The following is a 16,740-nucleotide window of genomic DNA, read 5'->3' on the forward strand; positions in this document are numbered from 1 at the left end:
AGATCAAATTTTCAATTGCACATGTTCAGTTCCCCTATATATTTCTAAACCGCTGCGGTGGGCAAGAGGTTAGAGCGTTCGCCCCGCATGCGGAAGTCCCGGGGTTCGTATCCAGGCTGCGACACACCTAAGTCGTTAAAACAGGAAGTGACAGGTCCATCGCCAAATGCTCGGCATCAGATGTGAATATCACGGGTCCTCGGAGGTGACCTTAAAAACGGATGACCCGTGTCACAGTAGGTGTGGCACGCTGAAGAACCCTCACTGCTCAATGGCCGTAAGCGCCAAGCATAGGCCTAAATTTGAAGCCCTTCACCAGTCTTGGTGACGTCTCCATATGAGTGAAAAATTCTGGAGTGAGACATTAAGCAAGATACAATCAATCAATCAATCAACTTCTCTTGTGACTGGGGTGTGCACAAACTGGGAAGTGTACACTCCTTGAGGATGCTTGCATGTTAAAGCAATACAAGCTGTAACTGGTATTTTTCCATTATCCAAGTATGCACCAATTAACACCTATCAAACATAATCAGATAGCTCTTAAGAGACTTAGATGTTTTTCCCTTATCTTTTCTTCAATGGACACCATTTTTTTACTGTCTATTTATGTTCTTAACCAAACTTGCATCTGAAGCAAGGAATATCATTGGCCGATTTAAGTCCAGCGTTTTGCATCCTCCTCCTCAAACCCATGTGTGAATGGTGACTGATGTCAAGGGGTTTGTGCAAGGTAACGAATCAATAACCCTCGAATTGTGAAGATGTCAGTCTATATGTACCATCATTTACAGCTGGTATTGCTTTCATTTGACGTTGGTCCCTGGTAGTTTCATAAATTCGTATATGAAATTTCAAACTTCTTGCAGCCCTTCCAAGACCTGATGGGTAATGCTGTAAACAAACTTGAATCTCAAATTGAAATATTGTACCTTTGCGGTTCTTGATAAGATTTTAAAAGAATTTTCCATACTGTGTTCCTATGTATCTTTGGTGGCAGTTTGGCTTATTGTACCCTTGTGGTTTTTGAGAACAAAATATTTCCATTTCTATGTAGAACTTTGAACACTTCTTGTAGTTCTGCACTGATTCCGGCGATCATACTTTGAACTTGTAACCTTAGTTTTTTTGGACCCAGTGGTTTTTGAGATTTTTTAAACGCCCCACCCCATTTTTACTGTTTAAATATTTCCCTTGAAAGGGGATGTGGTCCTTGAATTATTTGAACAAAGTTGAATCCCCTTTACCTAATGATGCTTTGTACCTAGTTTGGTTGAATATTAGACCTGTGGATATTGAAGAATTGAAAATTGAAAAGTTTACAGGCAGACACTGGACATTTCAATCACAAAAGCTAAGTTGCATGTTATAGGGGGGAAAACCGCTGTATATAGTATTTGAACATTGCACTTTGTAAATCTGACAGTGAAGTAAACGATAATATCGACATTTTCATTGATCAATACAAGTAATCTCAACATTTTCATTGATCAACACAAGTAATGTCGACATTTCCATTGATCAACACAAGTAATATCGACATTTTCATTGATCAACCCAAGGACTAGGTGCCACTCTCTGCCATCAGCTGTGACAAACTATACACTTTGTGACAGCTCAAGTTGCTCCATATCCAAAAGGAAAGCGGTTGCTGACATTTGTTTAAAAGTACCTTTAATTTTGTCAAAACAAAACATGTATACAATACAACTCAAACAACAGGATTTGCTAAATTTCTAACCACTCTTTCATATAAACACAGGTAGTTGGAGAGACTGCTCCTCCCTCGTAACACTGATCAAACACCTGAAAAAGGGAAATCATAGTAATCGTGATCAAACACCTGAATAAAGGTCAATCATTGTAATCATGATCAAACACATGAATAAAGGTCAATCATAATCGTGATCAAACACATGAATAAAGGTCAATCGTAATCGTGATCAAACACCTGAATAAAGGTCAATCATCGTAATCATGATCAAACACATGAATAAAGGTCAATCATAATCGTGATCAAACACATGAATAAAGGTCAATCGTAATCGTGATCAAACACCTGAATAAAGGTCAATCATCGTAATCGTGATCAAACACATGAATAAAGGTCAATCATAATCGTGATCAAACACATGAATAAAGGTCAATCGTAATCGTGATCAAACACCTGAATAAAGGTCAATCATCGTAATACAACTCCAGGTACAGAGTTAAACAAGAATCGTGCAGAACAGTACACAAGGCTCAATTTAGAAGTTGATGAACGATGTTGACTTGTGTAACAGGACAGGAGACAATAGAACAGATCAGACCAGGCTGTCTTAATTTCTAGTTAGGTTACCTACTGAACAAATGGCGAATGAATTTGGCTGACCACCACATTCCTCCATCCTTGGAAGATCTACAGCCTTGCAATTTCATAATCCATTTATCTTCTAACAGACATTTCTACCTGTCAGGTCAAGAGGTGGGTCTACAGCATCAAATATAACTGGGATTTGAACCTGCCCCCCCCCCCCCCCCCCCCCCAATACAGCAGAATACAATGGTGCAGACTGGGATTTGAACCTGGGCCCCCTGGATCTCTTGCCAGGTGCATTACTGAATAATTTAGCAACTGAATCTGGCTAACTGCCACCCATGTACATGTCTGTATGGGAAGGATCCAAACAGTCTGTCATAGATCAAAAGATTTATTTAAGTACATTTATCTTTGTTACTCACTGGGCATGCTCCACAAGGCATCATCATCAGTCCTGTGGTTGTGATCAGTGGTTTGACTGATCGGTAAAGCTTGACGTGACCGTCACCGCTGGATGTGGATTGACTTGCCACTAAGGAACATTCCACCTTCCCATCGTATATTAGTGTGTTCAGGATAGTTTCTATGTCTTCTTTAGATAATTGTACCTACATGTATCATAATTGATATGTAAATAGACCATGCAGTAGATCATCCTCTTACAGTAGGACACAAGATGTACCGAGGAGCAGGAACACTTCTCATGCCTGATACAAAAAAACCCACTTGTACTACCAGTATTCCATTTACAATAAAATGTATTATACATGATCTATGCCATTATGATATCAGGGGAAGGCACATCAAGTGCTTCTGCTACCACATGGCTGCTTTGCAATGGCATAGTATACAAATATGCATATTTCATGTACATGTACGTCGATTTATTGGTAATTCATTCAAACACTTGAGCAAAATATGCATTTTTCACAATTTTTTTTGTTTGTTTTCTGATACTGTTTTAAAAATGTAACAGGAAGGGAGAAAATGCAACGGACCAGATCGAGATTCGAACCTGGGCCCCCTGAATCTCTAGTCAGGTGCTCTACCAACTGAGCTATCTGGCCAAAAGTGATCGAACTGGGCTGACCGCTACATTCCTCCCTCCTTAAATGTCTACGCACTTGAAGACATCAACCCAGGATCTTAATCCCCTGGCAGGCATTTTCACCTGTTAGTTCCAGGGGCTGGTCTACGGCACCAAATGTAACAGGAAGGGAGAAAATGCAATAGACCAGACCGGGATTCAAACCCGGGCCCATTGAATCTCTAGTCAGGTGCTCTACCAACTGAGCTATCTGGTCACCGGCGATCTAACCCGGCTAACCGCTACACCTACCTTGCTGATGCCTAGTTCAGATATATATTTCCACACATCTTCTAGCGCTGTGAAGGAGGCATTCCTCTCAGCAACAGGGTCAGTCTGAGATTTTCTGGCAGCTGCTGCCTAGAATGTAAGTTTATATGGTCTTTCCCAAAAATTCAATGAATTGGAGAACATCTCTTGCTAAACACACATGTGCATGCATATTACAAACATACAATTAATGTACACCATTATACTTGAAAGTACAAAGAAGTGAAAACCAAAATAAATGATAGAACCCCCCTCCCCCTTTCAAAAATTCCTGGATCCACCCCTGGTACTCATGCAGCGATGCCGTCATTATATTGTACTTTTCAAGAAAGAGTAAGGCAGTTGTACTACACATAAAACAACACTGCATGCTTATATCAACACTGGAATCATTGATGACTGTAGATAGTTGGTATTTTATAGTTAATACATTGGGAAGTGATGAAGGCTGTGGTTATTGTACATTATTACATCATATAAACTGTGTTTCACTTAGGTTTTAAATTCATGCTGTGTTGAGTTTCCACAAACAGAATACACATAATTCCACAGTATATTTACATTAATCAATTGATTACACATTTTTTAGCTCACCTGAGCTGAAAGCTCAAGTGAGCTTTTCTGATTGCCTGTTGTCCGTTTATCTGTCTGTATATAAACTTTTTACATTTTTGACTTCTTCTCCAGAACCACTTGGCCAATTTCAACTAAACTTGGCAAAAATAATGAAGGGCCATGCCCCTTCAAAGGGGAGATAATCACAAAAATGTAAATATAGGGTGGGATCATTTAAAAATCTAAATTTCTCAAGAACCACTGGGCTAGAAGAGCTGAAATTTATATGAAAGCTTCCTGACATAGTGCAGATTCAAGTTTATTAAAATCATGATCCCTGGGGGTAGGTTGGGGCCACAATAGAGATCAAATTTTAAACATGCGAATATATTGGGGAAATCTTTAGATATGGCCAAGGTTACTCAGGTGAGCGATGTGGCCCATGGGCCTCTTGTCATAAGACACAACCTTTTGTTCAGCAAACAATATCTCTAAAAGCTTACCCTTTCCCCCCTATATATTTGCTTTGCCTCAGTGCCTAATTCATTCTCAGACCATATTACCTTCTGTTCCAGATATTTAAAACACTGTTGGTTCAAGACTTCTACAAACTCGGACTCAAAATCCTGGTCACTGTACCAGGCTCCACCAGTCACAGAACGGTCCGGCTCTAGGTTATAAAGCATATATACCTTCTTCTTGGAAGCCTGTATGTCAGAAAGAAATACATTAACGCCCAGTTCACACGAAAAATTTAATTCACATTCAACATCAGAAAGGAAAACATTAACTCCCAGTTCACACACAAAATTTAATTTGCATTCAATGTCAGAAAGGAAACATTTAGGTTTTGGGTCTAGTTGACACATGGCAAATTTTGTGATATTAATTTCCATAAATATAAATACACTATACTACACTATACTTACGGCTACTGATTTGACTGCTTTAATCAGTTTTTTGGTTTCCAAGTTTTTAAGAATCTTGTTGACCTGTGTTAACAGCAGATTACACTTGAATCTTATATCTCTTATCCAGATGCCTGCAAAGAAAAATACACATCAATTTGCTTCACAGCAAACAAATTAATGGTACGCAGTTAACGCTACACAAAACTCTCAAACCTTTGTTGCCAGCATCTTTAATAATCTGATAAACCAGTTTCTCCTGATTGTCTCCTCCCTTTACTTGGCTGCAAAATAAACTAGACCTGTCTTAATAGGACAAATACTCAATGGATCTCATTCAAACTGGGGCATATTCAGAACAAGCAAAATAGCAAAATAAACTAGACCTGTCTTAATAGGACAAATACTCAATGGATCTCATTCAAACTGGGGCATATTCAGAACAAGCAAAATAGCAAAATAAACTAGACTAAGCTATCGTCTGTTCTGTAAGTAATGATCAAGTAAAATTGTAATGGAAAATTGGCCACCACATCTTTCCCCCTTCCTTCAACTTCTGTGGATGAATTTTCCTGGGAATATTTGTATTAATTTATATATGTGTGTGTTTGTAATTCTCAAGGGACAGTATTCATCACTTTTTCTAAAAAAAAAAAAAGCGATATACTTACGCAGCAGTGTCGGGGTCCTTTAACCTATACAACAGTTTGTTTCCACTCTTTAAGAGGTCTATTTTCCCCTGAAATTGAAATGATCAATAAATGTTTTAAAAGAATGAGATTTATATTAATCATATATGATATAATACAATGATCCTTGACACTAGAACACTGATCCCACACATCACTGACACTAGAACACTAATCCCACTCATCACTCACACTAGAACACTGATCCCACACATCACTAACACTACAACACTGATCCCACAAATCACTAACACTAGAACACTGATCTCACACATCACTAACACTAGAACACTGATCCCACACATCACTAACACTAGAACACTGATCCCACACATCACTAACACTAGAACACTGATCCCACACATCACTGACACTAGAACACTGATCCCACACATCACTAACACTAGAACACTGATCTCACACATCAATAACACTAGAACACTGATCTCACACATCACTAACACTAGAACACTGATCCCACTCATCACTCACACTAGAACACTGATCCCACTCATCACTAACACTAGAACACTGATTCCACACATCACTAACACTAGAACACTGATTCCACACATCACTGACACTAGAACACTGATCCCACACATCACTGACACTAGAAACTGATCCCACTCATCACTGACACTAGAACACTGATCCCATACATCACTGACACTAGAACACTGATTCCACACATCACTGACACTAGAACACTGATCTCACACATCACTCACACTAGAACACTGATCCCACTCATCACTGACACTAGAACACTGATCCCACTCATCACTGACACTAGAACACTGATCTCACACATCACTAACACTAGAACACTAATCCCACTCATCACTAACACTACAACACTGATCCCACACATCACTCACACTAGAACACTGATCCCAGTCATCACTGACACTAGAACACTGATCCCACTCATCACTGACACTAGAACACTGATTCCACACATCACTGACACTAGCACACTGATCCCACACATCACTCACACTAGAAACTGATCCCACACATCACTCACACTAGGACACAGATCTCACACATCACTGACACTAGAACACTGATTCCACACATCACTAACACTAGAACACTGATCCCACACATCACTGACACTAGAACACTGATTCCACACATCACTCACACTAGAACACTGATCCCATACATCACTGACACTAGAACACTGATTCCACACATCACTAACACTAGAACAATGATCCCACACATCACTAACACTAGAACACTGATCCCACACATCACTGACACTAGAACACTGATCTCACACATCACTAACACTAGAACAATGATCCCACTCATCACTCACACTAGAACACTGATTACACACATCACTGACACTAGAACACTGATCCCACTCATCACTGACACTAGAACACTGATCCCATACATCACTTACACTAGAACACTGATCCCACTCATCACTAACACTAGAACATTGATCCCACAGATCACTGACACTAAGACACTGATCCCACATATCACTAACACTAGAACATTGATCCCACAGATCACTGACACTAAGACACTGATCCCACAGATCACTAACACCAGAACAATGATCCCACACATCACTGACACTAGAACACTGATCCTACACATCACCAACATTAGAACACTGATCCCACACATTACTGACACTAGAACACTGACCCCACACATCACTGACACTAGAAATTGATCCCACTCATCACTAACACTAGGACACTGATCCCACACATCACTAATGCTAGGACACTGATTCCACACATCACTAACACTAGAACACTGATCCCCACATCACTGACACTAAAACACTGATCCTACACATCACTACCACTAGAACACTGATTACACACATCACTAACACTAGAACACTGATCCCACTCATCACTAACACTAGAACATTGATCCCACAGATCACTGACACTAAGACACTGATCCCACATATCACTAACACTAGAACATTGATCCCACAGATCACTGACACTAAGACACTGATCCCACATATCACTAACACTAGAACATTGATCCCACAGATCACTGACACTAAGACACTGATCCCACAGATCACTAACACTAGAACAATGATCCCACACATCACTGACACTAGAACACTGATCCCACACACCACTGACACTAGAACACTGATCCTACACATCACCAACATTAGAACACTGATCCCACACATTACTGACACTAGAACACTGACCCCACACATCACTGACACTAGAAATTGATCCCACTCATCACTAACACTAGAACACTGATCCCACACATCACTAATGCTAGGACACTGATCCCACACATCACTAACACTAGAACACTGATCCCACACATCACTGACATTAGAACACTGATCCCACACATCACTAACACTAAGACACTGATCCCACAGATCACTAACACTAGAACAATGATCCCACACATCACTGACACTAGAACACTGATCCCACACACCACTGACACTAGAACATTGATCCTACACATCACCAACATTAGAACACTGATCCCACACATTACTGACACTAGAACACTGACCCCACACATCACTGACACTAGAAATTGATCCCACTCATCACTAACACTAGAACACTGATCCCACACATCACTAACACTGGAACACTGATCCCACTCATCACTGACACTAGAACACTGATCCTACACATCACCAACATTAGAACACTGATCCCACACATTACTGACACTAGAACACTGACCCCACACATCACTGACACTAGAAATTGATCCCACTCATCACTAACACTAGAACACTGATCCCACACATCACCAACATTAGAACACTGATCCCACACATCACTAACACTAGGACACTGATCCCACACATCACTGACACTAGAACACTGATCCCACACATCACTAACACTAGAACACTGATCCCACACATCACTGACACTAGAACACTGATCCTACACATCACCAACATTAGAACACTGATCCCACACATTACTGACACTAGAACACTGACCCCACACATCAGACACTAGAACACTGATCCCACTCATCACTAACACTAGAACACTGATCCCACACATCACTGACACTAGAACACTGATCCCACTCATCACTAACACTAGAACACTGATCCCACACATCACTGACACTAGAACACTGATCCCACACATCACTGACACTACAACACTGATCTCACACATCACTGACATTAGAACACTGATCCCACACATCACTAACACTAGAACACTGATCCCACACATCACTGACACTAGAACACTGATCCCACACATCACTAACACTAGAACACTGATCCCACACATCACTCACACTAGAACACTGATCCCACTCATCACTAACACTACAACACTGATCCCACACATCACTGACACTAGAACACTGATCCCACATATCACTAACACTAGAACATTGATCCCACACATCACTGACATTAGAACACTGATCCCACACATCACTAACACTAGGACACTGATCCCACACATCACTGACACTACAACACTGATCTCACACATCACTGACATTAGAACACTGATCCCACACATCACTGACACTAGAACACTGATCTCACACATCACTGACATTAGAACACTGATCCTACACATCACCAACATTAGAACACTGATCCCACACATCACTAACACTAGGACACTGATCCCACACATCACTGACACTAGAACACTGATCCCACACATCACTAACACTAGAACACTGATCCCACACATCACTGACACTAGAACACTGATCCTACACATCACCAACATTAGAACACTGATCCCACACATTACTGACACTAGAACACTGACCCCACACATCAGACACTAGAACACTGATCCCACTCATCACTAACACTAGAACACTGATCCCACACATCACTGACACTAGAACACTGATCCCACTCATCACTAACACTAGAACACTGATCCCACACATCACTGACACTAGAACACTGATCCCACACATCACTGACACTACAACACTGATCTCACACATCACTGACATTAGAACACTGATCCCACACATCACTAACACTAGAACACTGATCCCACACATCACTGACACTAGAACACTGATCCCACACATCACTAACACTAGAACACTGATCCCACACATCACTCACACTAGAACACTGATCCCACTCATCACTAACACTACAACACTGATCCCACACATCACTGACACTAGAACACTGATCCCACATATCACTAACACTAGAACATTGATCCCACACATCACTGACATTAGAACACTGATCCCACACATCACTAACACTAGGACACTGATCCCACACATCACTGACACTACAACACTGATCTCACACATCACTGACATTAGAACACTGATCCCACACATCACTGACACTAGAACACTGATCTCACACATCACTGACATTAGAACACTGATCCTACACATCACCAACATTAGAACACTGATCCCACACATCACTAACACTAGGACACTGATCCCACACATCACTGACACTAGAACACTGATCCCACACATCACTAACACTAGAACACTGATCCCACACATCACTGACACTAGAACACTGATCCTACACATCACCAACATTAGAACACTGATCCCACACATTACTGACACTAGAACACTGACCCCACACATCAGACACTAGAACACTGATCCCACTCATCACTAACACTAGAACACTGATCCCACACATCACTGACACTAGAACACTGATCCCACTCATCACTAACACTAGAACACTGATCCCACACATCACTGACACTAGAACACTGATCCCACACATCACTGACACTACAACACTGATCTCACACATCACTGACATTAGAACACTGATCCCACACATCACTAACACTAGAACACTGATCCCACACATCACTGACACTAGAACACTGATCCCACACATCACTAACACTAGAACACTGATCCCACACATCACTCACACTAGAACACTGATCCCACTCATCACTAACACTACAACACTGATCCCACACATCACTGACACTAGAACACTGATCCCACATATCACTAACACTAGAACATTGATCCCACACATCACTGACATTAGAACACTGATCCCACACATCACTAACACTAGGACACTGATCCCACACATCACTGACACTACAACACTGATCTCACACATCACTGACATTAGAACACTGATCCCACACATCACTGACACTAGAACACTGATCCCACACATCACTGACACTAGAACACTGATCCCACACATCACTAACACTAGAACACTGATCCCACACATCACTGACACTAGAACACTGATTCCACACATCACTGACACTAGAACACTGATCCCACACATCACTAACACTAGAACACTGATCCCACACATCACTGACACTACAACACTGATCTCACACATCACTGACACTAGAACATTGATCCCACTCATCACTAACACTAGAACACTGATCCCACACATCACTGACACTAGAACACTGATCCCACTCATCACTAACACTAGAACACTGATCCCACACATCACTGACACTAGAACACTGATCCCACACATCACTAACAGTACAACACTGATCCCACACATCACTAACACTACAACACTGATCCCACACATCACTAACACTAGAACACTGATCCCACTCATCACTAACACTACAACACTGATCCCACACATCACTGACACTAGAACACTGATCCCACACATCACTGACACTAGAACACTGATCCCACACATCACTGACACTAGAACACTGATCCCACACATCACTAACAGTACAACACTGATCCCACACATCACTAACACTACAACACTGATCCCACACATCACTAACACTAGAACACTGATCCCACTCATCACTAACACTACAACACTGATCCCACACATCACTGACACTAGAACACTGATCCCACACATCACTGACACTAGAACACTGATCCCACACATCACTGACACTAGAACACTGATCCCACACATCACTAACACTAGAACACTGATCCCACACATCAAGGACATTAGAACACTGATCCCACACATCACTAACACTAGAACACTGATCCCATACATCACTAATGCTAGGACACTGATCCCACACATCACTGACACTAGAACACTGATCCCACACATCACTGACACTAGAACACTGATTCCACACATCACTAACACTAGAACACTGATCCCACACATCACTGACACTAGAACACTGATTCCACACATCACTGACACTAGAACACTGATTCCACACATCACTAACACTAGAACACTGATCCCACACATCACTAATGCTAGGACACTGATCCCACACATCACTAACACTAGAACACTGATCCCACACATCACTAACACTAGAACACTGATCCCACACATCACTGACACTAGAACACTGATCCCACACATCACTAATGCTAGGACACTGATCCCACACATCACTAACACTAGAACACTGATCCCACACATCACTGACACTAGAACACTGATTCCACACATCACTGACACTAGAACACTGATTCCACACATCACTGACACTAGAACACTGATTCCACACATCACTAACACTAGAACACTGATCCCACACATCACTAATGCTAGGACACTGATCCCACACATCACTAACACTAGAACACTGATCCCACACATCACTAACACTAGAACAATGATCCCACACATCACTGACACTAGAACACTGATCCCACACATCACTAATGCTAGGACACTGATCCCACACATCACTAACACTAGAACACTGATCCCACACATCACTAACACTAGAACAATGATCCCACACATCACTGACACTAGAACACTGATCCCACACATCACTGACACTAGAACACTGATCCCACACATCACTAACACTAGAACACTGATCCCACACATCACTGACACTAGAACACTGATTCCACACATCACTGACACTAGAACACTGATTCCACACATCACTGACACTAGAACACTGATTCCACACATCACTAACACTAGAACACTGATCCCACACATCACTAACACTAGAACACTGATCCCACACATCACTAATGCTAGGACACTGATCTCACACATCACTGACACTAGAACACTGATTCCACACATCACTAACACTAGAACACTGATCCCACACATCACTAACACTAGAACACTGATCCCACACATCACTAATGCTAGGACACTGATCTCACACATCACTAACACTAGAACAATGATCTCACACATCACTCACACTAGAACACTGATCCCACACATCACTCACACTAGAACACTGATCCCACACATCACTAACACTAGAACACTGATCTCACACATCACTAACACTAGAACACTGATCTCACACATCACTAACACTAGAACACTGATCCCACACATCACTGACACTAGAACACTGATCCCACACATCACTAATGCTAGGACACTGATCCCACACATCACTAATGCTAGGACACTGATCCCATACATCACTAATGCTAGGACACTGATCCCACACATCACTGACACTAGAACACTGATCCCACACATCACTGACACTAGAACACTGATCCAACACATCACTCACACTAGAACACTGATTCCACACATCACTAACACTAGAACACTGATTCCACACATCACTAACACTAGAACACTGATCCCACACATCACTGACACTAGAACACTGATTCCACACATCACTGACACTAGAACACTGATCCCACACATCACTGACACTAGAACACTGATCCCATTCATCACTGACACTAGAACACTGATCCCATTCATCACTAACACTACAACACTGATCCCACACATCACTAATGCTAGGACACTGATCCCACACATCACTAATGCTAGGACACTGATCCCACACATCACTAATGCTAGGACACTGATCCCATACAGCTCTGGTTACACTAAAGCATTAACTTACAGATAAGTGAGTGTTGACTCACCATAGAAAGAAGCCTGTTGACAATGGTCATCCTCTGTTTAGTATCGCACTGGGGCAGCTCTTTCTGAATGATGCTGTCTGTGATCCCTTCTGGGGAGGCCTGACATAGCATGATAAACCTGTCATGAGAATAGATTACAATATGCTTGATAGTGAATAATTATTGTTTTAAAAAACCATCTAATATAACTAAATGCTGCCGTAAGACCGTAATACCTGCATGCAAGTGTTTGCCTTTACATATACTCTGCCGTACTTGTGTAACTAACAAGGATGCCACAATAGTTACCATATAACATACCCTATACCATATATTTTTTGCTGCATATGTCAAATGCATTGAGTATTCTGTTGGGCAAGTGCCCTGGTGTCATCCAAAACCTATTTCATAATTGTTGACAAATATTTTAAAAATTGAGGTTGTGACCCCTAAATCATATATATTCCTGCTGCATATATCAAAATGCATTGAGTATTCTGATAAGCAAGTGTCCCTGGGTCATCCAATCCCCCATCATTTTTTGACCAGGTTTTTGTTCGTAGTTTTTCCATTCCATTTGCCCCTCAATGTGAAAAATAAAATTCTGAATACTTATAGCACATAAGGACACCATCAATCATCTCCCATAAGATGATTTGGCTACTGCATAAAACGTTAGAGGAGTTCTGGAAACAAGGTTTTTATACAGAAAAATGTTTTTCGACCCCCATTTGGCCCTGGCTATTGCATAAAATGTATGTGGAGTTCTGTGAACCTTTTTTTTCCTTTTTCAAACAAAAAAATCATTTTTTTTTTACCCCTTTGGCTCCCAGGGTAAAATTGGAAATTCCAAAACCTTATTGCACATCTACAGGACACCACCTATCATATTCCAAAAGATTACTGCTTAAAATAAAAGAGGAGTTTAAGAAAGAAGAAAGTGTGATAGATGGATGGACAGGTACAATAGGATCATATATTGATATATACATTCATGGTATTCCTAAAATACCAATTCCTAGTCTACAATGCATGTATACATTCAGCCTCTGTACCTATGCAAGCCTTCAAGAAAAAATATATCAAACATTCGTGTCACAGAAGAGCTAGCTCTGTTGTGTATTCTACAGACCATTTCCCAAACCGCTACAACAGGAGAGAAATATACAACAAATTAACAATTCTTTCAGCAGCATGTTTACTGCTCAAAATATGCAAGTTCTTAATTTTCATCTATTAGTTTAATACATACCAATACTATAATGCATATCATTATCTAGCAGCAATAATGTAGCCCTCTCTAAATTTTTTTTTGGGGGGGGGGGAGGGCTGCAACTCCTTAGGATCTCTGTAATGGTGCAAATGCGGGAGTGATTCACTCTCGCAACATTTTCGATCATTCTAAACATTTGCTGACTTTCTTTATGTAAATGAAATGATATTCTATGTTTCTTAGTCAATATATAAATTTACAACCTGCAACTTACGATTTATGAGGCTCTTAATTCTACCGTTTTCAACAATTTCGATGTATTCTCCAACTTCTCGATTCATATTTGTAAGCCATGTTTGATGTACTGAAGTTTAAACTTCTGATTGTGAAGTTATTTGCATATGCCATATAAGGTAGTATTTACATCAATGGACAAGTACGGAGGGGAAAGCTATTTTGTCGGTATTGAAAAGGTTTAGATTTGATATCCAGTTAAAAAGGGAACAGCAGAGTGTAAATTCTTTCTGCAACCATATAATTGTCCTTTCTTTGTTGGGGTTCGAGTAACTAATTTTCACGCAGATTGTCAATATTTAAGGTTTTTCAGTAGATCCACCTACGAGATCTCGCGATAACAAGCATAGCGGAGCAGACGAAGAATTTTGAATGCTGTACTTGATGTTTAATGAAAAACATCTTTATTAGACATGTCCAAGTACAAAGTTGGTACCATACTTCTTTTGGTGTTAAACAACATTTGGGACTAATACAAGGAGCTTATTATCGGTTATTCATAAAATTGTTTTGCACCATTAATTATGGAGATCCTCAGTGTTCGAAATTAACCATAGACTGAGTCTATTTCAAATGACACCGGTCTATGCCAATTGTAATTGGGATAGACCAAATTGTCTATGCCGATTTTTTAAGTTTAAAGCAATAGAGTTATCCCAAAAGTTGACGTCTGCATGCAGATAAACGTTATGAGGAGAGAAGAACATTTTTATGGAAATGGAAAGAAAATATGCTTTACAATGTTTTAAATTTGTGCCATTTCTTCTCAATGTTGTAATCTATGCCAATTCGATGAGGTCTATGTCATCTTGTTTTGGCATAGACCTGTGGTCTATACTATTTAAAGTTTTAAACCAATTTCGAACACTCATGACTGGATCCTATGGAATTGTAGCCCTATCCCGAAAACGTCAGAATAAAAAAAAATTGGATAGGGCTATATTAGAATAAAATAAAAAATCGGATAGGGCTACATTATTGCAGCTAATTATTATCAGATTCAAACAACTGAAGAATGTGTAATTCCTTGATTCTGGACTAGCTATCAGATTCCAAATATTGCATTTTCTTGAAAAAAGTATTGTCAATTAAAATAAGAGAAATTGATTTTGTGCCGTTAAACATTGATAGCAAAATGAATTATAGTGTGAGATAAATTGTTACTACATCAATGATACTTCATGCATTATTTGCTGAATATTTCATACTGTACAGAACTCGGAGCTCTGGATTATACTTTCACAAAATAAATATCTTTTTAACTAGTGCTTGTAGTTTAAACTGAAAGAAAACCTTGTCTCGAAGTCGACCTCTTCAAGAGGTTCTTCTTTAACTGCAGCAGTTGCCATTACGATCAGAATAAATAGTTACAAACAACTTTCATCATCCATGCATGCTACTTTCATTTCAACCGGAAGTTTAGTAAATAGTAAAACTGATGATTCTTCAAGAAGGGATATGAAGTGTTTTGATGATATAATAACATAAATTGCTTACACGACGATTTAAGATTATGGTGATAAAACTGAAATTTTTTGTGGGATAAAATTTTGGAACTCGAAGAATACTGA

At 40.3% G+C, this 16,740-nt stretch overlaps 1 protein-coding gene across 1 annotated transcript; it reads right to left on the reverse strand.

The window, feature by feature from the left end:
• Window positions 1–1,652: 1,652 nt before the first annotated feature.
• Window positions 1,653–16,732, reverse strand: LOC125651409 (DNA-directed RNA polymerase III subunit RPC6-like). Its single transcript, XM_048879979.2, has 9 exons — window positions 16,463–16,732; window positions 13,684–13,801; window positions 5,794–5,861; window positions 5,339–5,406; window positions 5,144–5,256; window positions 4,778–4,921; window positions 3,642–3,749; window positions 2,725–2,910; window positions 1,653–1,806 (listed from the first exon to the last, which is right to left on the reverse strand). The coding sequence occupies exons 1-9, from the start codon at window positions 16,516–16,518 to the stop codon at window positions 1,729–1,731; spliced, it is 939 nt and encodes a 312-aa protein (XP_048735936.1). The 5' UTR covers window positions 16,519–16,732; the 3' UTR covers window positions 1,653–1,728.
• Window positions 16,733–16,740: the final 8 nt, after the last annotated feature.

Source organism: Ostrea edulis, chromosome 5 (genome assembly GCF_947568905.1).
Source record: "Ostrea edulis chromosome 5, xbOstEdul1.1, whole genome shotgun sequence".
Taxonomy (NCBI): domain Eukaryota; kingdom Metazoa; phylum Mollusca; class Bivalvia; order Ostreida; family Ostreidae; genus Ostrea; species Ostrea edulis.

What these genes read in the sequence shown, in the direction of transcription:
- LOC125651409 (XM_048879979.2), bottom strand. Translation starts at nt 16,518, where the DNA reads ATGGCAACTGCTGCAGTTAAAGAAGAACCTCTTGAAGAGGTCGACTTC. An exon ending in CTGAACTAGGCATCAGCAAG is followed by an intron (nt 2,911 to 3,641) that starts GTAGGTGTAGCG and finishes TGATACATGTAG; the next exon opens with GTACAATTATCTAAAGAAGA. An exon ending in TGCCTTGTGGAGCATGCCCA is followed by an intron (nt 1,807 to 2,724) that starts GTGAGTAACAAA and finishes TCCCTTTTTCAG; the next exon opens with GTGTTTGATCAGTGTTACGA.